Source organism: Acipenser ruthenus, chromosome 10 (assembly GCF_902713425.1).
Source record: "Acipenser ruthenus chromosome 10, fAciRut3.2 maternal haplotype, whole genome shotgun sequence".
Classification (NCBI taxonomy): domain Eukaryota; kingdom Metazoa; phylum Chordata; class Actinopteri; order Acipenseriformes; family Acipenseridae; genus Acipenser; species Acipenser ruthenus.
Genome location: NC_081198.1, coordinates 15,601,121 through 15,627,295, shown reverse-complemented (window position 1 = coordinate 15,627,295; position 26,175 = coordinate 15,601,121). Strand labels below are relative to the sequence as shown.

The 26,175-nt window shown below is 35.9% G+C and overlaps 1 protein-coding gene across 2 annotated transcripts in view; it reads left to right on the top strand.

Moving 5' to 3' along the window:
* The window catches only part of LOC117413023 (neuronal growth regulator 1), a 241,525-nt gene that overhangs the window by 147,402 nt on the left and 67,948 nt on the right, over positions 1–26,175 (top strand). For both annotated transcript variants that reach the window (XM_034021722.3, XM_034021731.3), the window contains exons 5-6: positions 21,939–22,059; positions 25,833–25,984. In XM_034021722.3, the coding sequence (XP_033877613.1) occupies positions 21,939–22,059; positions 25,833–25,984 (273 nt within the window). The remainder of the gene's footprint in view (positions 1–21,938; positions 22,060–25,832; positions 25,985–26,175) is intronic.

The window sequence follows — 26,175 nt, the reverse complement described above, 5'->3', positions numbered from 1 at the left end:
TGTGTTATGCTGAGTGTGCACATCACTGTCTTATGAAACACTGAAATCCAAAGGTGCAGGTTTGTTTTGTTGACAGTCTTGTTTTAATTATATCCTCTAACATATAACTGCTGATAAAATTAATCTTGAAGGCGTCTCTTGAAATACAGTTCTTTACCCCCAGATACTGTGTGAGCTAACTGTTAGTTGAAATACGTAGTGTAGTAGTACCGTCAGTTTGTGTTGCACTATGTGACAGCTGAGAGAAAGCACTTTATTAATCATACTTCTGTGCCATGTTACAAGGTAATAATGGAACTTTTTCTTCAACAGGGGAGTTCCATTATTTTAGAGAAACATGTCACTGAAATGTATACAATGGTATTATAATGGTGTCTCAGAGGTATTTTTTTTAATGTTTTGTAAATTGTTGCTGGAAAACATTTAGTAGACACTCAGATGTGTGTCCATGCTACTTGCTGAGGTCTTTAAGAATATCATTCGTTTAACCAGTGCCATATGCAATTTAAAATTCCAGTTTTTGTTTGTGATCGGGAGAAATGTAGAACAAGAAACAGCTAGTAAACTATTCTATTAATTTATGACTTGCTTCAGATGCACTCTCAGAGTACCGTTGTATTGTGCTTAACGTTGTTATATAATTTTTGTATAACTCTTGTTATACTGTTTATTTGTTAGGATGTGTGTAAAAATAAGGCAGTTGTTTTTCTGCTAATGGTGCAGCCTGCATGAATAAAATGTCTTGCCTTTAACATACTGCAAGTAATCTGTCATTGCCGGTCTCCTCCACAGCACACAGTGCTAACAAGCTTTTCATGACATGATTAGTAGAACTCATTTAATTATTTAATAACACACAGTAATACTTGCTTATGTACATAAGGTAGACATGAGACAGAAAATTCAGAACTACTTAGGACTAATGTTTCCTATAACTGACAGTTGCAAATACTGTATGCAACTTTAAAAGGTCACCCCAGGACAATATGATATACTGTAATTCAGTGACCATTTTCAAAAACATATATACAAAAATCTACAATTTTGGTACAGTCACTTAAATAAATTGCCTTCCTTTGGCTAATTGAATGTACAGTATATTAGGAACTATGAGGTCTCATTACAGTTTTGCAGTAATGTGTTTAAATTATTATGTTATCGTACTGTATTAAATCCAGCAGGTGTCCCCCTTCACTGCTATACCTATTACCTATTTCTGATGTATTGTAAAAGAAGCCTCAAGTTTACGGATGTATATTTCTGTAGGAAAAATACACCTGGCCCAACAGTTTCATCAAAAGAATATCTGTTTTAAGACTATTGGTTTTCAATCAGAGAAATGGAAAATGTTATTTGCTCTATGTGGATAAAGAATTAAGCGGTTTGCTAATTTATAGCAAATTGCATACTTTGCCTTGTTCGCTGTATCTTTCCTCAAGTCTTCTTAGACAGTCTTTCCTATTCCTAAAACATTGAGAATAACAAAATTAATTGAGAGTGTTCCAGTTGTTTAATCCAAATTCAAGTAATTCCCGAAAGCCAGTCAACCGAACAAGATTTATGAAACACCATCCATGATAAAATCCCAAACAAGCAGTAGAAGTAAAATACTTTCTCAACTATAAAACATACAGGTATACAGCTATACAACGTACACCCTAACTAGGTCTTTCTGTCTTTCAAAGGGCAGCAGTCAGTATTAAAAAAGTTTGCACTATAAGATTCGGTTTTTAAAATGTGAATGAGTTAAAGAATGGTTGCCTCATTGGAATTTAGCAGGAAAGTTTAGTTCACATTTGATTACATTTGAGAAGTAGAGTAAATCCCACGTCAGCATAGCCAAGATTCAGAACAAACTCAGCTTTCAAAATACCTAGTTCTTTAAATCACTGATACACATTGATAATAATGTGTTTATTTCAAATCTCGACACTTATTTCAAGCAGTACTGATAATCATCCTTGTTATTAAGGGGGGGTAAATCCTGTTGTAGTGATGGCAATCTTCAAATATTTATCACTTTTTCCTCTGATTTATCTTGCAGTCACTGTAACTTTATAAGTGCTGTAAATCTTCTTCTCTTTGTAATGAACCTGTATGAAACTTTTACTGCCCTCCAAGGGAAAAAGTACCATGTGTACTCCCCTCTAAAAGAAATAAGTTGCACTGTTGTTCCCTGGATACAGTAATTGTCTAGCCACCACACGATAAACTGTCAATTTAAACAAATTAGCTCTGAATGAATGACAGAAAAAGTGTAAACTTGGAAACACCTGCCATTTCTAGCACACACAGTCCATTGTGTATGAACAAGACTGATTGACTGTCTTATGTTAATAGAACTTCTGTGTATGAGGAAACATCAGCATATATAGAAGTAAATGGACCGAGTCTGAAAACCCACTGACCTTACACAGACACTTGCCTCATCTAAGTCTTACATACTGCTTTATTGTTAATACACAAGTTAAAAAATCCAATTATATAGATATTTGTTCTATTCTTAAAGAGTAAGTAGCGGGGTTAAAAAATATATATATGTATAGCGTTATACGTCCACACGTGTAGCTACAACTGCTTAAATAACGTATCTGTCATTTTTCTTTTCATTGTTAACATCCTGACAACCTTTTACAATAACTTTAAAGTCTGTTTCAAAGCTCTTTTCAAAATGGCCGCTCTAGTGCACTGGGGTTGGAGATCTGTCCTCTTAATCACTGCAGGAAAACATAACAAGAAGTACTCTGGCTTTTCTGTTCCCTGCCACATCATGGATCGTTATTGCTGTTTTACCTGTTTGACAACAGGGCAATAACCCTTACACTATCAGTGCACTAGAGGGGCCATTTTGAAAAGAGCTTTGAAATAGACTAAAGTGTCAAAAAGTTGTCAGGATATTAACAATGAAAAGAAAAATGTTATTTAAACAGTTGTATCAACACGTGGGGATGTGTATCGCTACATTTTTCCGGAACCCTGCTACTTACTCTTTTACCAACCTTTATTAAAGTGGTTATAGATGTATTATCATATCCTTACCAGGGTTAGAAACTCCCGCTCACCCAAGGCAAATTAAATCTGATGAGGCCTAGTTAATGTCTGTGTCTCAATAGTCCTCTGGGCAAGTACTTAAAACAAATGTACACATACACTCTCATGTTTAGTCTTGTGTTAAGAAAATGCAGGGAAGTCAATTTTCTAACAGGGTGTAGCAGTGGTGAATAACATTCACAAATAATGCTCAGAAAACAGTCACTCAGAACTCAAACCTCCCTTCATCTCCCCTGCAATTCCAACCCCACTTAATGGCATTTTATGTTTGTGTTCTCCCTCTGCGCAGGATGCAAAGTTTATCGTTTGAATTTACAGAAACGTGTTGCATCTTTTGAAGTAAGTGTAAAGTCACTTTACAAAAATGTGTTGATTTATACTGTGTTACGACCCTGACTAAAGATGTCATTAGCAAAGGGGGCCGGTTGTACTAACAAGGTCAAACAATAGGTAACATTTTACTAAACATTTTAAAACTAATAAACAAACAATTACCATAGTGAACATTATCGTAGTATGTTTCTTAAAACATAATAACACAATACAGTCATAATAATGTTGAGTTTTTATCTATCAACAGTAACACGTTTAAAGCTTGGGACTAGCTGTCTGTGGCTTGATGATTTTTACATTATTGTCAGCATATTTTAAGTGATTGGAAGCTGAAATTACTTTTTTAAAACACACTTTTCTTATACCAGTACAGTATTGGTGAGGATTAATGGGGGAAAATAAAGTCCTGCACAGTGCAAATAAATCACCTGTTCTGCCAAATTATAGTGTGGATGCTTCAAAAGCCGAACTGTTATTGCAGCATTTAAAGATATAAAATCCATTTCTCACAGCTTTCTTGAAAAGATCTGTGTTTCCCTCGTTTTTCTTTTGTATTTCGTTATGCTCTCATTAGTATCTAAATCTAGATACAGTGTCCGTCAGTTCTGGCAGATTCTTCTGTACTTGCCGAGGGCTACAGTGAAACTTACTGTCTTTGAATTGGGACTTTAGTGAAGACCACATGTGTACGTGAGTACATTAATTATAGATAGATAGTAATTCATAGCCAGCAAGCATTTTTGTAAATAGCAACACATGAAATATACATTTTCAATTTCAGGCGGAGCTTCATGGTCGGCAAGGTGACACAGCTGAGAGAATTCTTTCCTCTGTCATCCTGTCTGGTGCTGTCAGTGTCATTTTCTCAGCACACAGTACAGTAGTCGCACAGTAACGAGGTGCAAACAGGTGATTGATCGATCTGTATGAGCGTTTACGAAGGTGCTTTGTTAAAAAAAATTAAAATCTAAATTTTAAACTGTGTTTATTTTTTAGAAAAATAAAATCTAAGCCTATTTTTTGGGACCCTGTGACGGAGTGTCCCGCCCCTATTATTATTATTTGTGTTATTTTTAGCGGCGCGGATAAAAGCGCCGCGTCTTTTATTATTATATTTAAAAACCCCGTGAGGATGCATGGCTGATCAGCTACTGATTATTTAACTACCTGACAGTCATGCATCCTTACCAAACGTGTGCAGACTGGCCGAGGGGTAATAAGATAATTAACAACTAGTTAATCCCTCGGCCAGAGTATATAAACCTGCAGCTCTCAGCACTCGGGGGGAGCGGAGAGAGAAAGAACAACATTTAAAAACAATTGCTAAAACGTGCTGGATTATCCAGCACGACACTTACTTGTTTGTTTATTCGTTTGGCCCTCGTGCACTTTTGTTTTGTGTTTTGTTAAAATCATTTTTTGTTTATTAAATACGCTGAATGCAATTGCATTCAGCTTCACCCGCCCATCCACTGATTTGGTTTGAGTTACTTCCTGGTCCGTGACGTCATCAACCTCACCACTGCGAGCCAGACTGTCACAGACCCCAACTGTTGTTGATTCCAAATTAGGCACTTGACATAAGGACTAGCAAGTTTACATCAGGACTAGCAAGTTTTAAAAGGTACTTGTCCTTTGGACTAGTAGCACAATATTGTTAGTTTCTAACCCTGCTTACAATTATTAGATTAGATATTCTATATGACCAATTATCTATGTTGGTTATAACCAGAGAATGCTAATGTAAAATATGTCCTCATTCAATTAATCTCTAGGGCTAGAAATGGTTTGCAAAATATTAAAAAAAAACATATTTTCTGGACCAGTAAAAATGACCTTCGGGGGGAAAAAAAAAAAAACATTTCTGTGTGTGTCAATAGAACAAGGCTGCATTCAATTAGGTGATTCCCCTTTTACTCAAATTTCTCTATGCATATTCATTGTATGAACCACACAATATATTTTTTATTTAAATACCACTCAAGTAGATTTTTTCCCCCCAGCACTGCAGACTTTATTTCAAGCCATATTCCATTATGAGTGTTTTTGTACTTCATGTTTACATGGCAAATGCAGAGCTATGCAAAAGTTTTAAAAGCCTTTAGGGCTTTACATAAGAACTGCATAATAAAATATCACAACAATTCAATTCACAATGCGTAGATAGTTTTTTAACCATTCAAACAAATTAATGGTGTTGAGCTAATGTCTTCAAGTGATGAGAGATATCATTCATACAGAACTACTTCTCAATCTCCTGCCTGGCAATTACAACAAACTGGGCACAGAAATCACCCTGATAGTGGTCCTGGGGCTCAGATCTCAGACCAACTTAGTTTGGTTTGTTTAGTCTGGCCTCTAAACATTTCTCCAGTAAAGAGAAACACTGCCTGGCTACTTTATTAGTACCTGTACCTATCGGGTCAGCCAATGTTTTACCTGATCGCAGCCTTGACAAGGTGGCATAGACTCCACAAGGTGCTGGGAAGGATTGGTTGATGAATTCCTCATTCATGTTAACTGGATTAAGATCTGGTGATTGTGGTGGTCCTGGAAGATGGCTGAAGTCTTGGTCAGCGATTCTGCTACGGCATTAGTTTGGCTTTCCAGAGAAATCAAGGGACTAAGGGTATCCAAATCCATGTTTATACTATGTCTTGGGATGTGTGTATGAGACACTTTAGTTTTAATTCTTTATTTCTAAATGAGGCTTTAAGAATTGAGGTGTTTTAAGTGATCACGCAGTAGACGGATAACTATCTTGAGAAACCTTAAGGGTTTTAAAAAAATATGTTTATTTATAAAAGAGTGTGACAGAGACAGAATGATTCTTGGTGATAAATCTCTCTCCTGACCTGTGAGGGCATTGTATAAAGGGAACAGAGTGCCCTGGACTGGATGGCCTGACAATTCATTCCCAGGGTTAGGTGGAAGTCGGCCATCTAGAAAGGGGGCACAACTGCGGTGTGTTTTGTTTGTTTGTATCGTCTAATTGTACTGCTTGTTATTTATTAGACGGCTAACATAATCCGGTACTGTCACTTAAGGCCAGCACAAACCCGGACAAGACTGCACCATCGTTCACGGATTAAAATTGTATTTCACCACAAGCACTACAGCACTTACTCTGGACTTGTGACCGTGTCTGTGTTTTGTGTGTGTGTTTAACTGTGTCTGTTATTTCGGGACTGCAACCCGTTGTTTATTGAACTGTGCAATACACATTGTTGTGTATTTCCAGCCCTCCATTTCTTTACTGTTGTCATCAGACTTGGGATTATAAATAAACCACCATTTCACCAGTACTGTGTTGTTTGTCATTGTCTTCAGCACTGCATCACCTCTACACCTGCACACTGCAAATTACTTTGCCACAAAGTGTTATTCAGTTTTTTCACAAGCATAAAGAGCTATACCACAGAAATAAAAGCAATAACACAGGAATTCACCGGCTAATTAAAATAATAATAATAATAATAATAATAATAATAATAATTAATAAATAAATAAATAAATAAATAAATAAATAAATAAATAAAAATAACTACCATCCCCCCCTAACAAAAATATTTCAGTCAACTCTTAAGTAAGAGCATGGTTGACCTAAAGGGTAATTGCAGATTAGCCATGCTAAATAAAAGTAAATAAAGTAATGCAAAATATACATGTTTGGATTGTTAATAAAGCAAGTTATATGGAATGTAGTTGTACATGCACTGCACAAATTGCAATTGGATGTTACTAGAAAATGATGATATTATAATAGACAGAATTTTAAAAAAACAGACAATACGTATATCTTGATTTTAACAACAAATGGTCACTCAAAATACAGAAATCCCCTTGCAATATACATGTGCAGTAGCATGTTCTGTCTTGGTTAGACATCTGTTGGTTGTATGGCTTACCTGAGTGCCCATTCAAGATAAAGTGCAGATTTTCCTCAGCGTTATTGAACTAGCCACTGGTCTTTAAAACCACCCACTTATTTTCCTCTTTCATTTACGGACATGAAAGTACTGTTACTGTTCTGTAGGTATTGACAGGATATTCTTGGAATCCTAGTTATCTAACAAAAAACATATATCAGCAATATTTTACAAAAAGTGAAGCAGCATTGCTAAAAAAAAAATCCATACTTTCCAGAGAACATGGCTTTCCAGAGTCGCATATTATCTCAGATGTTTAATTCTATTTTATGGATGCCTGAAAGTAATGTGTGCTGACAGGAGAATTTTAAGCAGTCTATGGATTACCATTATAATTACTTGAATATAAAGTACTGTATAACATTTGTATAATTTCTTTACACCTATTCACATATTTTAGAGGCACTTTTTGTTAATTTGATATGAGCAACTTACCGGTATGTTAAAAAGTATTTCTGTGAATGGTTCATTAAAGCACTTGGCTACAAATGCATGCTTATATGTAAGCAATAAGGCAGGACAGGGTGTGTGATATACTGTAATATAACCACGCCCTGGATGCGTTGCAAGTCACGAGGCAAAGTCGAGTGGATTCAACCTCCAGTGGCATGATGATATTAGAGTATATCACACACACTGAAGTGCTGTATAAAATGGGTTAACTTACTAAATTTAAAAAAAGAAGAACGTTCTTTAATTAACAAAAAAGTATTTATTTTTTTAAATTAAATATCCTTTCACCTAAAACTGAGCTAAAAAAAAAAAAAAAACCAAAAATGCATTTACACTAGAACTGCCACGGCAGTCATTTTGATGGTTTGAGGTTTTCAAATTTAAATTACTCTGCGTGTCTGAAAGTTATGGGGTTGTCTGTTTATGACTTTTTCTAAATATGTGTATTAAATACCCTGATGGTGTTTGAAAGGCAAGATCACGGAAATAAGGAAGTTATAATCCCGCCTACCTAGAACTGCCACGGCAGTCATTTTGACTGACTTTTACAATATATGTTTTTATTTTGAATATAACCTACAATATTCTATTTTTTAAAAATATACAAGCCTGTTGTTATCTCTACTGGACCTGGCAGCCATCAATTCCTTCATTTTGTATAAGGAATGCACAGGGGAAAATATCAGTAGGAGAGATTTCATCTTGAGGCTAGCCACAGCGCTTCAGCAGGAAAACTGCAACGCAGCAGGCTGCAGCAGCTCAACCTGGATTCAGTGCTTTTTAAAAAAATTCTAGAGGTGTATGGATATCGACCAGTGATTTGCCCCTTTTAGAAAATAAGTGCCGACCCATGGAGATATGCTGTAATATCAATCAGGACAGAGTATTTAAAATACCCATTTTATAAATATATATGAAAACGTACCTTGTTTCCTAATTTGAATGTGCTTTTTGTTTTTCTGTTTTATCAGCATTGCTACATTTCTTGCTGTACACACATTTCATAAGGAAACTGATTTTTTTTTTCTTCCATGAATTTTAAATACAGTAACTGGTGCTGGGACCTAGAAAGTACACATTAGTCCTAACATATTTAGACATTCCCATTCAGTCACTATATCTCCTGTAATTCAGGGGGGAAACTCAGATGGAGGGGTTTGTTGGACTCTCTTACTAATTGTTGAGGGCCCTTGCTAAATTAATCTCTGTGGATTGCTTTGTTTTACAGAATTATTCTGGTTTCACACGTGGGCAGGGTTTAGGACCAAATGGCATTGTTGGTTTAGCCGGTATATTGATCATTAATGGTGTTGGATATAGAAGAGGATAAACAGTGGAGCCAATTGAAAGCCAACTGAATGGAGCAGGCCATGAAGAGGATCAACAGTGGTGGCATACAGATTGCTTTAAGTTGATTTGGGAGCTCTATTGTGTGGCCAGCTCAAAAAACAGCGTAGGGAATCAGGTCAGTCCACACTAGGGCATTGTTACAACAAGCATTGACCTCTGCCTCCTGAAGTTTCCCCATCATATTTAATTTCAGCAATGCTGTACTTGACAGTATAATGAAATGTGTAAATCTCAGCATTAATTGAAATGATACAAGAACTGAAATCTGTCAAATATTTTCACAAATCTACCCGGCTATTCGAGGATTTTAACCAAAAAAAATATATAATAATTAAATAATACTATGAATGTATTGTTTTCATGTTTCCCACAGTATCATCTTCTTTGCATGACCCAGCTGATAATGTATGTTGTTATCAACATCAAATGCTACATACAAATGCTAACTACTAAAAACAACCATGATAGTTCATAGAATAAAACATACTGCCACATATAAATAACATTTTTCAGTGCTGACTCTGAACAGCATTAAACCTCAATGGTAGACCTAGAAACTGGTGCACCTAAGGCAAAATTAGAATGTCAGAAACATCTTTGACCTTTATTAAATGATAGTTGGCTTTGTTTGCACTCAGTACATTCTGTAAATTCTCTGAAGAATTGTATTACATTGCCAATTAAATCCCCATAATTAGCATGCATTGTGAGCCCACTGTCCTTAAAAGGTCAGCTAAGAATGTTAACTGCTGTATTATGAAAATGTGTTTCTTAGTCATTTATTTTGAATGGGAAACACAAGGGATTTTAAGTATTACAGTACTGGAAGCTTCTCATTTTTACTGCCTATTTTTCCAGTGTTAACGAGTAAGTCGGGAACATACGACCCCATCACGACGGTAAGTTCAAAATTAGAGCTATCAGTATGACTAAAAAGTTGATGACTAATATGTATATCCGGGCTCTTCAACTAGCTTTTTAAGGGGGCCAGATTGGGGAAAAAAGCTAAGAGTATGCGGGCCAGAAGTACTTTTTAAAATGTATGTGACATAATAGTATAACTGTTATACTATAATGTATACTGTTATATACAATAATTAAGGCCCTGTGAAAATCTGTTTTTTTTTTTTTTTTAATTCACGGCAGTGTCACAGGTAAAGTATCGTATTTTGCGGAATGTGCACAGAACTATTTTATAAATGATGTGTCCAGCTATTTTTTTTTTTTTTTTTTTTTTAAACAGCAATACAGAGATAAATGCACCGACATCAACAAAATTAATGTCAAAGTTATTCAAACACTTTACAATAGCTTGTGAAACAGTGTTGTAATTAACAGCCTTTAGGTAAAGTGTATCTGCAAGGACAGCTTTCAGTTCTAGTACATCAGATACATGTTCACCATTTAGGTCTTGCAAAACAAATTCAATGTGTAACCCATACTGATCTTAGGCATCAGTCGACTCGTCAGTGACCACTGACAAGCAACCAGACTGTTTTACCAATTCCATAATCTCCTGCTTGTGACACACAATTTTAGGTACTGTAAGTATTCACGTCTCAGCTGGGCTGATGAAGGAATCACTCCACCATTTGCTACACTCAGTCTGAAGAATTTACTTAACTTTTGGTTATCCAAATATTATTGCGCAAACAAACGCCTCTGTCAGGTCAAAATTTTATGTGTTTCATGCTTCACGGTTTTCAGTGGAGTTTTTTGTTTCTTTGCAAGTAAAGCAGTTGCGGTACTGCTGTTGATTTCTGCCTTTCTCGTTCGGTGAACACTTGAATGTAAATGCCTGTCAACAGATGATTTTCGGGAGTAATCTACAGTAACGTTGCAGGACGTTTATTCCGAATTTTACCAAAAAATTACAGGATTTTTTATTTTTAACAGGACACAGTTTTTTTACTGATTTATACCCAATTTTTATCTATTATTCAATATTTTCACGGTACTGTTTTCTAGGAAATACACAATATTTTGATTAAAATGCTGTTTTATTTCAACTCTGACATAGTAATAAGCAGCCTTACACTGTGGGTGTGTTCATGGAGATCATTCTGCGCAGATTCTGGGCAGAATGTGACCAATTTAGCCAATGATCTTCTAGAATGATCTCCGTGAACGCACCCATTGGCTAAATTGGTCAGATTGTGCACAGAATCTGTGCAGAATGATCTCTGTGAACGCACCCTGTAACCTAGAATGGAGGGAAAACAGAAATCATGAATTTATGAATATTTAAAAGAAAAAAAATGTTTCGAAGTATACAAAAAGCAAAAATAACAGAAGTGGGTCAGATGAGGCAGAAGATTCCCCAGTTCCACCATCTCATATTCAGCTAAACCCATCACTCTCCAATTTACTCTCATCTGCGAGAGAATACATGTCATCAGCCCTCTCTCCATCTACCAGGTCCTCCTACGCTACAGGTTGTTCTCTTCATTCTGCGCCCAGAACCGAATATCCCCTACCCCATTTAATGAAAATTGGATTGTAGCTTTCATCGTCCACGCAGGAGACATTCTTCATCTTTCACTAGCATTCATAAAATCGTACATCTCAGGTATCCAATTTTATTATCGTAGCTTGTCTATCCCCTCGCCGGCACTTCTTTCCATCCCCGCAGTGCACCGCACACTCAGAGGAATTTCCAAGAGGCTTCCTCCATCATCTCCATCCAGACTATCCATATCTACAGACATCCTTTCCCAATTAATTTCAATTTTGCGCCCAGGATGTTTCAACCCATTTGATGGCCTGGTGATGGAAGCTATGTGCCTGTCAGCTTTCTTCGGTTTTCTAAGAAGTGCAGAATTCACAGTACCATCACTATCCAGTTTCCCAGCCATAGGTATTCGTTCTTGTGATCTTTCAATAATTCCTGATAATCATTTCATTCTGTTCCTTCACTCATCCAAGACTGACCAGCTTCATCAAGGACAATTTATTCAATTATCCGATATAAACTCCGATCTCTGCCCTTCAGTCCCCTAGATCCCGTTTATCGATTTTTCCCATAATGTCATTACAAGACACTGGTTTGCAATTCTCCTTTCTTCTCTTATCTCCAAAGCAGGTCTCTCTCCCCATTTCTATACTCCACACTCATTTAGGATCGGCACAGCCTCATCAGCAGGAAAAGACAATGTTAGTCATCACCTTATAAAAACTATGGGTCGCTGGTCATCAACAGCAGTCCACTCCTACGTTCGTTCTCTTCCTGCAGACATCTCAGCAGCTCACAACCATGTTGACATCTGACATGACCAATAGATGCAGCAAGCATTTTTTTTTTTTAAATAAAACAATCCTGTAGTATTAATGTTGGAGTTTCATAAGGGTCTGTGTTTTTCTTCATTGTTTTTCATATAGAAGATGGTCTTCCTGGATGTTAACAAAGACATGTAATTATTTGGAAATGCATTTCCTGTTCTTGTGTTCAAGTGTAATAACAAAGAGTTGACATCTTTGGACAGTTGCCATCCCAGAATTCTTGGATATGTGTTATAAAGACTGATTTATATATATACAGCCTGGACATACCATCTTACACCTTCCCTTTAATGTTATTACAGTGATACATCAGCACCGCAATACTTCCCTGTTCTACTGCATAATCCGATCCAACTTCCAGACAAAGGAAGACAAATCACAAAAACATCTTAATATGTTAACATTCAATCAGCCCCTAATTGAAAACACATCTAACCACCACACTGGAAAATGTAAATGAAGGTATGTTTCTCCATGTTGTTCTCAGAAACATTTTAAATCTATTGGAAATATCTTTGTCTGTAATGGAATTACTGTACTGTACAGGAGAATGGGCATTATTTACTGGTTGTTTGTGCCTGATTCAGGCAGTGTTTGTCTGGAAATTTGCCACATCACTGTTTGTGAAAATGTTATTGTCCACAGAGCTCCTGTCATAACATATTTCTGAAAGATCTCTCAATATCAGAAACCCGCTGGGTAAATTCCAGTGTAGTACCAGCAGCTATGCAGTAAACAAGGAGACAGTTCTGAGGGTAAACAACAAACACAAATATAATTATTCATTATTTATTAGACTAAAAAGCTAAAAGGCATTTTAATGATTTAGTTTATGCATAATGAATCATGCCAATTAAAACCTCAAGTGGCACCTTTCTGTGGATGATGGGCAGGCACCATACACTGTATATTGCTTTGTTACATTTGGACATTTTTTGAACAGAGCCTTCCAATGTGCTATGTCGATGTTGCATAGGTACCATTCTCCCTGCAGAGAAGTACATTTTTAGGGCTTAGTTTGCAAACTTCCCCCTAACTGTACTTTCCTCCAAGTCGATCAACTCAGCTTTGCACAACTTCCCAGTAACATCCCAAAATGTACAGTACCTACTCCCCGGTAGTCCATCAAACAAATTGGCCAAACATTCCTGTTAAGAAAACTTCCCCAAATAAAAGTAGGTGAAATTGATAACGGGAAGTTGGAAAATAAACAATTCAGACTTCTGCATAGATGTAACCGATCATATTAAAATAGGATTAGTGCAGAATGAACCTGAAAACAAAACAAACTGCAGCAGGGGCAAATAATGACCACAGCCACCTTGCCAACTAATTGCCTTGTTATTTTGTGGGGTTTTATTAATGAATGTGAACCGGTTTTAAATAGCTAAATGTATTGTACGGTACTCTCCAGTTTATTCAGGGGAAGTGGCTTGGCTGTTCTCCACTCCCAATCTGCATATTGTGGACTGGCTGAACTCTCTTAAACTTCCCTGCAACTTCCCGCTACTCTTAAGGTTTACTGGCTTTGGGGAAGTTTCAGTACTGTGTTGCAAGGAAGTTAGTTTGATCGACTTGGCCCCATGGTATCCACCTACTGTAGTTTTGTGAGAAGTAACAAAGCCTTTATTATGCTTATGAAACTACGGTATGTAAAATGTAAAACGTTACTAGACGACACTGCAGGCTTTTAGTTTACAATATTGGTCTTTGAGGGTCTGATTTCAGAATTTCAGCACCAAAGGAAAAAAAAAATCTATATTTTTTTAATCAATGGATATAAACAAAAACAATGCCGCAAAGCACAGTGTCCTGGTTAAAATGAAACACATTATTATATATTTGTTTTACTGTACCAACTCTTAGTGTTAATATGGTACAAAAAACAGCAAACTCTGCAGAATTTATATTGATATGTTCACTTAAAGACCATTGGAGAAGTACCGTATTTCTTCGAATTTAAGACGCACTTTTTAAACCATTTTTTACTTCTCAAAAATAGCCTGCGCCTTAAATTCGATTACAGTATAGTGATGCGTATATTAAAATCACCAACAAAAGATGTGACAACCAAAGTACACAAACAGCAACATGACTTACTGCCGAGAAAAGACGAACCAAAACCTTTCTGCCCGATCTCAAATCATCCACGACATACAGGCAGCCATTTTCAAAGAAGCGTAATTAGCTTCCTGAGGAATTCGAAGAGAAGTTTTTACAATTTCAGCTTGGACAGATTGGAAATGCTGATCAGGCCCCCGTATTTTTTGACATTCCAACCAATGTGACAAATTGGGGAGGAAAACAGGTGTGAGTAATCACGACTGTAAATGAGAAGCAGCACATAGCATGTAACTGCCTCTATGTGCATCATTGAGCGGTGTGGATTAGTGGTTAGGGCTCTGGACTCTTGACCGGAGGGTCGTGGGTTCAATCCTAGGTGGGGGACACTGCTGCTGTACCCTTGAGCAAGGTACTTTACCTAGATTGCTCCAGTAAAAACCCAACTGTATAAATGGGTAATTGTATGTATGTAAAACATGTGGTCTCTGTATAATGTGATATCTTTGTGCTGGTGGTCCACTGTAAAAGGCGCTATATAAAGATATTATTATTATTACTAACCCTAATCATAACGTTGCAAGAATTATTTATCCATATATGTACGTAAATTGGTAGTTAACAGAAAGCTACACCATTTTAAGTATATTTCAAGCAATTTAGACTTTTATATCTGATAAATGCCTAACATTTTGTACCTTATTGATTTAATTTTAAAGGTGTCTAAATGAGTGAAAGTATGACAAAGGGAATAACCAAAACAAAAACACTGCATTTTCACCTTTATAATATAATATTTGAAAGAACAGCTTTACAATGTAAATATTAAGGCAGTAAAAAATACCCTTATAACATGAACCCTAATAATAATTGACCACCAAATCTTTATAATCATTTTTAATGAATTATAAAAATGCACATTAGAATTTAAATGAGCAATTAGGCCAGATATGCATATATTCCCCGGGCCCATTAAAATATTGAAAGTGGAGCTGCTTGGCTTTGCATTTCTGCAATTCACACATGGCTTGCCATTACCGTTTTAGATGTCCCATTGCTTCCTTTAGATCAATGTTGTTCCCCAGTTATATTTTGCCTTAAAGGTGTGGCAATGTAAGGTTATAAATATGTGTGATTTTGTATTTGATAGGATTTTGGGGTGTCTGTTTAATACATTCTTATATATTGGACTGCTTGTGCTGTACCTTCAGAGACAGAGTTGTAGAACTGCACAATGAGGTAGTAGTTGAATGGTACTGATGCAAATTACATTATGAGCAGGGGAGATAAATCACCTTTTAAGCAGTTCTCAGCTTCCATTCTCTTTGTAGGTGTGAAATGTGAGGAAAGACACATGATATGGTCTATTTTGATGATCTACACAGTGGCAGATCTAAATCACCCTTTACTTCTATATTAACCCCACAAGTATTTTCCTTCAGGCTTGATTTATTGTCCACCCTATTAGCATTACTTAATAAATACGATAGATACAGGTTTAAAAGTTTTAAGATGGCATTATTTAGATCAGCCGCTTTTTAGATCATTACATTTGACCCGTTTATAGAAAACGCATATTTTCATTTTCTTTGTTTGTAAGCCTTCCTTGGTATTTTCACCTGGAGTCTGGAGGATCGGTGCTGCTGCCACTCAGAGTTTAGTGGTAAGGTTTCTGTTTGGTGCTGGCTTTGGGTGCTCTGCAAAATGATTTGACAGTGTATACAACAAAAACAAAACATAAGATGGCTGATTGTTTAGATCAAATCCTGGTTGAATCAAGTTGTTATTGTGGAGTAAATACAGTAGTGGAATCTTTAAGTGTTGAAAGTTACAGATCTAAACAAAATAACTAAATTCCCCTACAACACTTTGTTGGGGAATTACTACTAATCCCCCTTTATAACGCTGTTAGCCATAGTTAAGAGACGGTGTTGTTTGTGTTCCATTCATGACCGTACCGCCTTATAACCTGTTCCACAGTATAACGGGCCACTTTATAAAGGGGACGCAATGTACCTTGTATTATACAAATTGAGTTCCCTAACTGACTGATGTCCCTTTATATTTCCCCAGTGCACTGTTTTATTTCTGTAGCTGAGTCTTAAACTATGATAAATAAATCATACTATGTTCCCATTTTAAATTTAAGTTAGATTTGGCCTGCCTCATTTTTTTGTCAGTATTATTACTGTTCCTTTACATGCCATTGTTACAGGCTGCTCTCCAGCAAAACACATTAGGTAAATAAATTTAGTTTGGCTGTACACTAGCCAGGACCATAGCCAGGATGTAGAAAAGATTTTTCATGGATATCTATTAAATGGCATTCGAAGTATGAGCATACGCAGGCCTAACTGCATCTGTTTATTATCAAGACCAGTTAATTAAATTTCATGAGCATTCTTTGAAGTTAGCTAAGTCAAGGAGAACAGTTTGGCAAAGCCTCACAGTGCTCACACCACCATTAAGATTAGATGCTACATTTGTTTCAATGTTTTTAGGGGGTGGGGGGTGAGGTGCCTCTTGTTTGAAATCTTCTGGATGTGTTTAGTAGAATGTTTTTTTTTAGAGTGTTGTTATTACCTGATGTTTTCTTAATACGTTGTGTTTAGGGTGTGTCTTATTGTATAAGTGCAATCTAGGATGGTAGATGGTAATTTCAGAAAGTATTTACCCATAGGGTTGAGCTTTAGTACCCTAATGCACATTTGATATACAGTAAATATTTTAAACTTGATATTTTTTGTTTTTAGGTGTGGAATGTTTTGGATCAGAATTGAATCTGTAATGGATAAATAATATAAATGATTTTATTATTTTTTATAAGTAATGGATGCATCTTTACTAGATAGACACACATAAATGTAAGTGAGAGACTTATTGTGTGCTGCAATCACAGCACGTCTCAGCGATTAAGGGTAATCTGTCAATCCCCAGTGGGCTCCACCAAGACCATTTCCATATAATTATTGTATCAAGTCGCCAGTAGGACTCTCCTCCAAGAGATTAACAGAGCTGTAGTCATTTTAATTTTGAGTGCTTTCTGTAGCCCTTGTTTCCCACTTGCTTTGTGTTGAGCACAAAAAGGCTTATAGATTTCTTAAGTGTTTCTTTATGTCTGAGGGCTTAAACTCATTTTCTAAACTGACAACCTTCAAAGTGTTTATTGCCAGTAAACATATTTCGTAATCTATTACCACTGTAAGTTCAGACCTACCTTGTCACATATCAATGAAGGAAACAGTTTGACAAAGGTGCATTTCGATTATAAATAATCCACTAACTAAAACGGTAGCAAAGCTTCAGGAGTCGAAGTCAAATTGGTATACTTGGTTTCTTCTGTTGCTTCTCTCTCACATGACTTAAAACACAGTAGCAAATGCAGGGATGCTCACACACTCTTGTTTTACCATAGTTATCAGTTGCACAGGAAATGTGGCTTTTACCATGCTTTTCGAAGGATTGTAGTATGCATTTACCAAATTGGTTATCCATTTTTTAATATTCTTTATTCTTAGTAACAGACAGTGTTGTGTGACGCACTAATATTACATATTCTAACCCCTGTTAGTGATAGGAGGTTAAAAGCTCTATAACCACACCCGCAGTTGAGCCTTGCTCTTTTGCATAGTGGTTAAGATGCCTGCTTGGGCTGTGCATAATCATCCATAGTGTCTGCCCTGTTACATATACCTAGCAGTGATTTTACTGGTTCATGCCCAGCCTCCGCATAACTGTTTGTTACCAAGCTTGACTGTAGAATAAAGTAATTACATGTTAATATATACACTATAATATTCCAAGTTTAAAATTGGCAATATGCTACACTGCAATGCATTGTTACATAATCAGCTTAGGAAAATACATAGAAATACAAATAGCATTACTATGGAAACCATTTACCTCATAACAACCATTATTGAATTAATGCATAACACAGATGTACATTTATATTAAATCCATGTTTAGTATTCATGGTTTGAATCATTTTTAACTTTAGTTGTAAAGGAATGTAACTAAAACCACATTGTACTGCTTTGTAAGACACATTGTACTGCTAACAGCTTGAGTAGGGTGGTTTGGCTGGCACTAGTTCTCCAGCTGTTGTTGTAACAATAGACAGTCAGCTGGTGTGCATTTTACTAGCACATCAGTAAACATTAAATTCAGAAGCGCAGTTAAAGCTACGTAATACCTTTTAAACATTTTGCAAAAGAAGACGACAGCATGAAACAACAGCCTGTAAGTTTATAATGAGCAACATACTGGTATTCTTTGCTTGTTTGGATTTGTAGAGAGATAAGCAGGAAACATGAAATACCTAGGCTTCTGTTTATTTATCTTGATAATTAGATAGCTTCACAGGAAAATGTTACAGTGCTAAATCCAATATCACTAGGTATAACAATAATGAGGTGGTTTTCTTTAATCTCAGTTTGGTTCTATAATTTCCTCCAATTAAGGAGTCAGCCCCTCCACAGTTCAGATGAAGCTGGATAATACTAGTGTGAACTTTGCGGTTTGCCACAGTAAGCAGTAAGAAATCTATCTCGGTCAATTACACCAACATCGAGCAGGCAGGCTGCCAAGGTCAGCCCACACCACAAAGGTAGGCACGTCCTACAGTGATAAGTTACCAAGAAAAGCCGTCGCTGCACAAGTAGCTCTGTTATTCAGAACAGTCAGAGTGCAGAATGAGGTGAGCAGTAAAATACATTTCTTATTAATTGACTGCAATTATTATTATAGCAATTTAGCAGATGCTTATATCCAAAGTGACTTACAGAGACTAGGGGGTGAACTATGCATCACAACTGCTGCTGCAGAGTCACTTACAATAGGTCCTCGGTTTTACATCTCATCCGAAGGACGGCGCAGTTAAGTGACTTGCTCAGGAGCACACACAGTGAGTCAGTGGTTGAGCTGGGATTGAACTGGGAACCTCCTGGTAACAAGCCCTTTTCTTTAACCATTGGACCACCAAGTCTCCTGAGCCACTATAATAGACCCGGCTTTTAAAATGCATTAGCGGACATAGCTTTTCTAAATGCTAACAATTCTAAAGTATAGTTTAGGAGACCTAAATCTATAATACTGATGCACACACAGAGATACTGTATTAATGCCAATGTAGTATAGTATTTCAAGCCCTTGTATTACCTTGTTTGGGTAATAACATACACTGGCTTTTAACTATGACTCCTGACTATCTGTATAAATAAATGAGAACTATACCTGCTTTTTTCTGTACATGTGAAAGACCTTTACTGGGCTCTATGAATGCATGCACAAGGCAAGTATTCCAAATACTTTCTAATTAAGTAAATATGAAATAATAATTAAATATTGCATGTAATAAGATCATTCTGAAGTGCTTGGAAAATGTTTGCCATGTAAATATAGTGAGTAATGAGTTACATCCACCATCATTAGAGTAGTGTTCCATCACAGTCACTATAGTTATTTGAAAGTAGTATTCTGTGCACTCAAATACAGTGTTTATTAGTTTGATTGTGTTAGCATGCTATGTTATAAGGTTATGCTACAAGCAAGGTAATCACTTTAGAAAAGGAACAATGAGCCCCACAAATAACTACTTACCTCACCTATTATTGAACTTGACACTGATGCATGGGTTCAGTAATACAATACAATACGATACGATACAATACAAACTTACATTAGGAGTAGGTTCAGAGCAGAATCGTAAAATCTATACGAAAGCCAGCTGGCAACAAATGCAGATATTTGAAGACTGGTATAATAGCCTGTATTTATAGTATGTTTGATTTACATATTATATGATAGCTATCATATTCAAAATACAGCACTGTTGTAATTTGAGCATTCTTACAGTACATGCAATTTGGGATTCACTTACCACTTAATTTTCCAAAAGCCCTGAGCGGAGGCTGGGTATGATCTGATGACTTGCACTCCTCAAGTAAGCACCTCAATCGCAGTACTTTTCTAACAATGTTTGGTAATATTTATTTCAAATACAAAATGTGTGTAATCCTAGTAAGATCAAATATCAACAAACTACAAATATCTACAATGGAACTGTCCAGTAGTTTTGTGTAAACCAGAGTACAGTACCTCCATCCTCAAAGAAGTATAGTATTTCTTTCCTTTCCAAGCAACTTGCATGCAATTTAGCAGCTAGAAATTCAACCAAGGAAAAACATGTTTTCTTTCTGTGTGATGCAGCTGTGGGACAAGAAGTACAAGAATGGTAAAATATTGAATCTCACACCAGTAATTGTATTATTGATGTCATTACTAACACAATTCTGGTCTTTTATGAATATTTCATTTAAGCAGATTTCAGAGTTTTAAAGTACTTCAGGTTATTTGACAATGCTTCATATTGTTATACTTCAATCCATCCAACTCACAAAAGGACATTTTTATGTGATACTTAGAATAAAATTAATCTAATAAAAAAAGTCCTGTAAAATAGATTAAAACCTAATTTTCAAGAAAAAGCCTTTCATGTGGAATAGAGAAGGAATACTTTTTGGAAAAATCAAATCAAAAACATTAGACAGCATTAGTCTTGTATTGTTACATCATGTCAAGGTTTTTTTCAGCAGTAACTGATTGTGTCCCGTATGGAGGGTTAGAGGGTAGAAAACTCTTCTGTACTTTTATCAATACTGTCCAATGCTAGGGACCATACCTAGTCCTTGTAGCCATACATAGGTCTCACAGCCATCTGCCAATTTACATGTTGTAAACAAAATAATAAATCCTAACCCCTAGCCTTTACTCCTATATACCCTGCCTGCTCTACCAGACTCTCTCCTGACACATGTGCTTCTCTGCTGGGCAGGTAAGAACACACTGTTTACGCAAGACCAGGGGATAACAAATAACTTGTTGGTCCTTCACTCTTAAAGGTACAGATATTATTCATTTCACTGTGTAACAGGCATTGTGATTTCTGCTGATCCCTGAGTGAGACTGAGAATAACCTAAAACACTTGTTCATGCTCAGTCTGTTACGCTTGAATCTAGAATTCTCACAGGTAACAACTTTTGCAACCCCCTGGTCCAAAAGATGATTCTGAGCTTGTCCTAATCTAGGGGTGTCTAATGGATGGCTTTCGATCCCTATATGGCTCACGGAGGTACAACATGACTTTAGATTTACAGTAGATATAAAGTGTCCTATTCAAGGTTGAGTTTGAAAAGTCTACTAGGGCAATCTGTCACCTTTGGTAGAAGCAAAATGTAGCAAAATTCTGTTGTCCTTAAACAACAATGAGCCCAAAATACTGAAACTGGTTACATCTCCTGGTTATTGCTTCTTTTTTATTTGCTACTATTTAGTCAAACTTAGTAAAACTTGTGATGTGTCTGTAGGGTTCCATAAGAATTCCCTTGTCATCGCTATGGCTCTTTAGCCAACAAGGTGTGACAGCTCTGTTGTAATACACATATTTACAGGGATGTGACCAAGTTGTAATGTTTCCACAGTTCCTCCGGCAATATTGGAAATGAAGCATGCTGGAGTGGGTGTGGGACGCACTGTATTAATAAGGTGTGAAACAGCTGCAGTGCCAGCTCCTCTCTTTGAGTGGTACAAAGGCGAAAGAAAGTAAGTACGGTACTCTACACTAGCTCATTGATCTAATGTACCCAAATATGAATGCTGTTTTTGTATTTGATTGAGTCAGTTGAGGACCCTGTTTGAATCCAAATGGATTATATTGCAAGAAACATTCAATTATTGCAATTGTAAGCATTTCAAATACATTTGGATTTAAAGTGGATTTCTTGCATTTATTTTTTGCAGTTGAAGTTCACAAAAACATATTCATGGAAATAAATAAGCTGTGCTAATACAATTGGTAACATTTTACATTGTGTCTGTAATTACTGTGTAGTTACATTTTAGTTACTTAGTAATGCACATGTACTTACACATAATTACAGTGTTATTATGCATAGTTACAATGTACTTAGAGTAAGTAACGGGTTACAAGAATATAGCGTTTTGCATCCCCACGTGCTAACATCCTGACAACTTTTTACACATAACTTTAAGGTCTGTTTCAAAGCTGTTTTCAAAATGTACCTTCAAAATGCTCTAGTGCACTGGGATTTGAGATCTGTCCTCTGATCACTGCAGGAGCAATTAAAAAATAAATAAATAAATAAATAAATAAATAACAAGTACTCTGGCTTTTCTGTAGCGTTCCATATCATGGATTGTTATTGCTGTGTGACCTGTTTGACAATGTTGGCAATAATAATACTTACATCATCAGTGCACTAGAGCGAACATTTTGAAAAGAGCTTTGAAACTTTAAAGTTCTAAGTATAAAAAGTTGTCATGATGTTAACAATGAAAATAAAAAATACTGGTACATTATTTAAATTGTTGTTGCAACACTTGGGGGGCGTGTAATGCTAAATTTTTCGCAACCCCTCTATTTGGTAGCATTTTTTGCGTGATATAACTCTAAACCTAACCCTAACCCCACTCTAACTCTAAACCTAACCCTTTTCTGATACAATTGTGTACTTGCATATGTTGTGCAAAAAGTTTTGCACGTTAAGTAGAAGGTAACTGCAGAATTTCCATATCATGATATCGTGGGATTTAAAAAAAATCACATACACTCGCAGAGACATTCTTTTTATTGCTAATACTGCAAAAAAATCAAACACAATATAATTAAATGTATCTTATATTAATATACAACAAACCCTATACATACCAATCGTGGTCAGTCGCATAGACAAACACCACACACTAGAGTATTATTTAACCATTGTGTACCCTATTTGCACCAAGTGCTGTCATATTTCAGGATAGTGTTACCTCAGTTTCCGGCGAATGAGCAGTTTATTTGAAATCCTGTTGTTTACATCTTTTCCTTTTGTTGTATTAAACGGTTTTAAAATTGTTTTTTTTTTACTTGTTTGAGAGAAAAGGGATGAGTTGTAGTTCAGGCACAGCTACAAAAGCATTTAAATATCAACAACGAGAAGGAAACTGCAGTGATCACTGCTATGTTATGCTCAGCTTCAGCACGGTACAATTCAACAGTAAGTTTTCATTAATTTCCTGTGCATGAAAAAACGAGACAAATGTGGCTGAAAAACATTCCAAAAGATACGTTTATTAAATAAAGAAATCGATATAAATGTAATAACTCCCCTTTATAGTCACAAAGGTAGCTATTATTTGCATGCTGCATAAGCACCATTGGCCATCCATTTTGCATTATTTTGAGATATGTACATGCTTCAGCAGTTCATTCCTTCCGTTATTATTAATGTATTTTTAAAATGTGAACTTTCGGTATTATAAATGAGATGTCCTTTTAAAACATCAAAACATATTTGAAAATGCAAAATTCGGCATGACACCTTACTTAATACTTTTAGAGGTTTAGTGAGTCAGCATGTACACACAGAGCAGCTGACAATTCAATTACTTCCGGTTTGCCTTAAGTCTGTGCGCAGTGAAGTATAGAAATATTTCGGTTTTGAGATGGCTGATGAATAGTAAAACAGTATAACAAGACCTTGCTTTTCTCCATGGATAATGTGAAGCAAAGCAAGTAAGTTATTGCTTTTCATATGTAAATATCAGTTAACGTCTATATATGTTTGATATTGTAAGTACACAGTAATTAGAGACACTTAATGTAAAGTGTTACCATAAAAGGTAACCTTTTTTTTAAATGAATCTGTTCCAATCAGAGACAAGCACACACAGTGATGGGTATTTTGACTTATAGCTAGGAAATAGTTTCAAAATGGCAAGCAAGTAAGGCATAAAATTGACAGATCTATTAAATAACATTGAATTGAAAGGAAATGAAACCTAAATCTGTTGGTAGGCGTTTGTATAATTGTATTCTGTGTCTCTAAGTGGCATTTTACGAACAATAGATTTTTAAATTGGTGTGACAGAGCAGAGTTTTGAATAATGCATCTTTTCTTTGATGTATTGTTTTTGTGTTTTTGCCACTACACTTATGTGTTCAGAATACTAATGCTATCCAATGGCACATGCTGCATTCTCAGGAGAATGTGAACATTATTCAGTAACAAGTGTGGGGAAGCATGGCGTTTATCCTTCAAATATACATCAGTATTGAAAATAATTAAAAAGGTTATAGAATCATATTGATAACACATCAATTGTGTCACAGGTCATTAAAAATGAGGTCTTGAATTATTCACAATGAGCTTTTCTTGTTTAACAATATGCCTGATCATTAAATCCATCATGCAGTGCCTAAGCCTAGTAGGTTATAATAAAGATTTATAATTTATAAATGTGATATAAACAATGTTACAAAAAGCATTTGACAGTTATACAGTGTTAAAACAACTAAAACATTGTCATTCCATGACATGAAACTTTACAATACGAATGTTATATCAATAAACAGTGTCCTTGTTAATAATCTTCAGAGCCTTCACTGACCCATTTATAGATCAATTTAAAAATTGATCCTAAAGCTAATATTTGGACTTACCACTGAGATATGTACTGTAGTAATAACATACTTATTACTGCTACATGGTGGTGGAGTCAATGAAAAAGTGAGTTCTGCTTTAAGAACTGCATTATATCCATTCTATTGTGACATTCAATCAGACTGCCACATAGGAGGACATACCCCAAACAAGTGATTGCATTTGCAAAACCGTTTGTTAACATTTGCTTGTACTCAATGAAAAAAATAAATAAATAAAAAATTATATTTATATTGTGCCCCTTTAAGAAATATATTGAATGACGCCACAGAATAGGGATATAATGCAGGTGCTGTATTTGTTTTTATTATTAAATCCATTCAAATAACGGGTATGCACATTGTAACTGAGTTAAGTTAGGATACCTCTTTCTTAAAGTTTATGGTAGTACACATTACCAAGTCATACTAAAATAGGTACAGTACCTTCTAGTAACATTAATACAGAATAACTTTTTTAGTAATTACTACGGAATATGTGCCCTGTCCTTTGCATTGTGATGAATGATAAGATGTTGTTTTTTGCCTCAATAGCAGAGATAGGAATGGAGCTAACAGCATTCTGATTAAGACACCAAGCAATCTCCGACACAAGATCGTTAATAATAACACACACACATTCCCAATCCAGCAAAAAAAAACAAAAAAAACAAAAAACAGTAATTACCCACATAATAACTACGTTACTTAGTAAATATAAAGTGAAATTTTCTTTTTGATGGGTTAAGAAAAAAATCGAAATTATTCACGGTTGAGTCAAATGGAAATATATTTATTCCATTTTCCATCATTACATGCTCAGCATCTTACACAGGCGTTTGCTTCTGTCAAATGTGTCTCTTATTTTGACCTTGCTGGTGTTATTCTACAGGCTTTCCAATGGGCGACAAGGGATTATTATTCAGAACTACAGCACGAGATCTATTCTCACTCTGTCCAACATGACAGAGGATCATTATGGTAACTACACATGTGTCGCTGTCAACAAGCTCGGAACAGCCAACGCCAGCCTGCCTCTAATCCGTAAGTCACAAGAACATTAACTAGCTGCTGATCTGTTACTGTGGCGATGTATTGTACTATTGATTTGCTAACAACATAATTGCCTAAAACTTTGTAAGACTTTTGGCCTTCAAATACCGTCTTATTCTTTATGCTTACCTTTCTATCATAGCAACATTTCAGTGTGCTTTTACTGTATATATGTTTCAGCT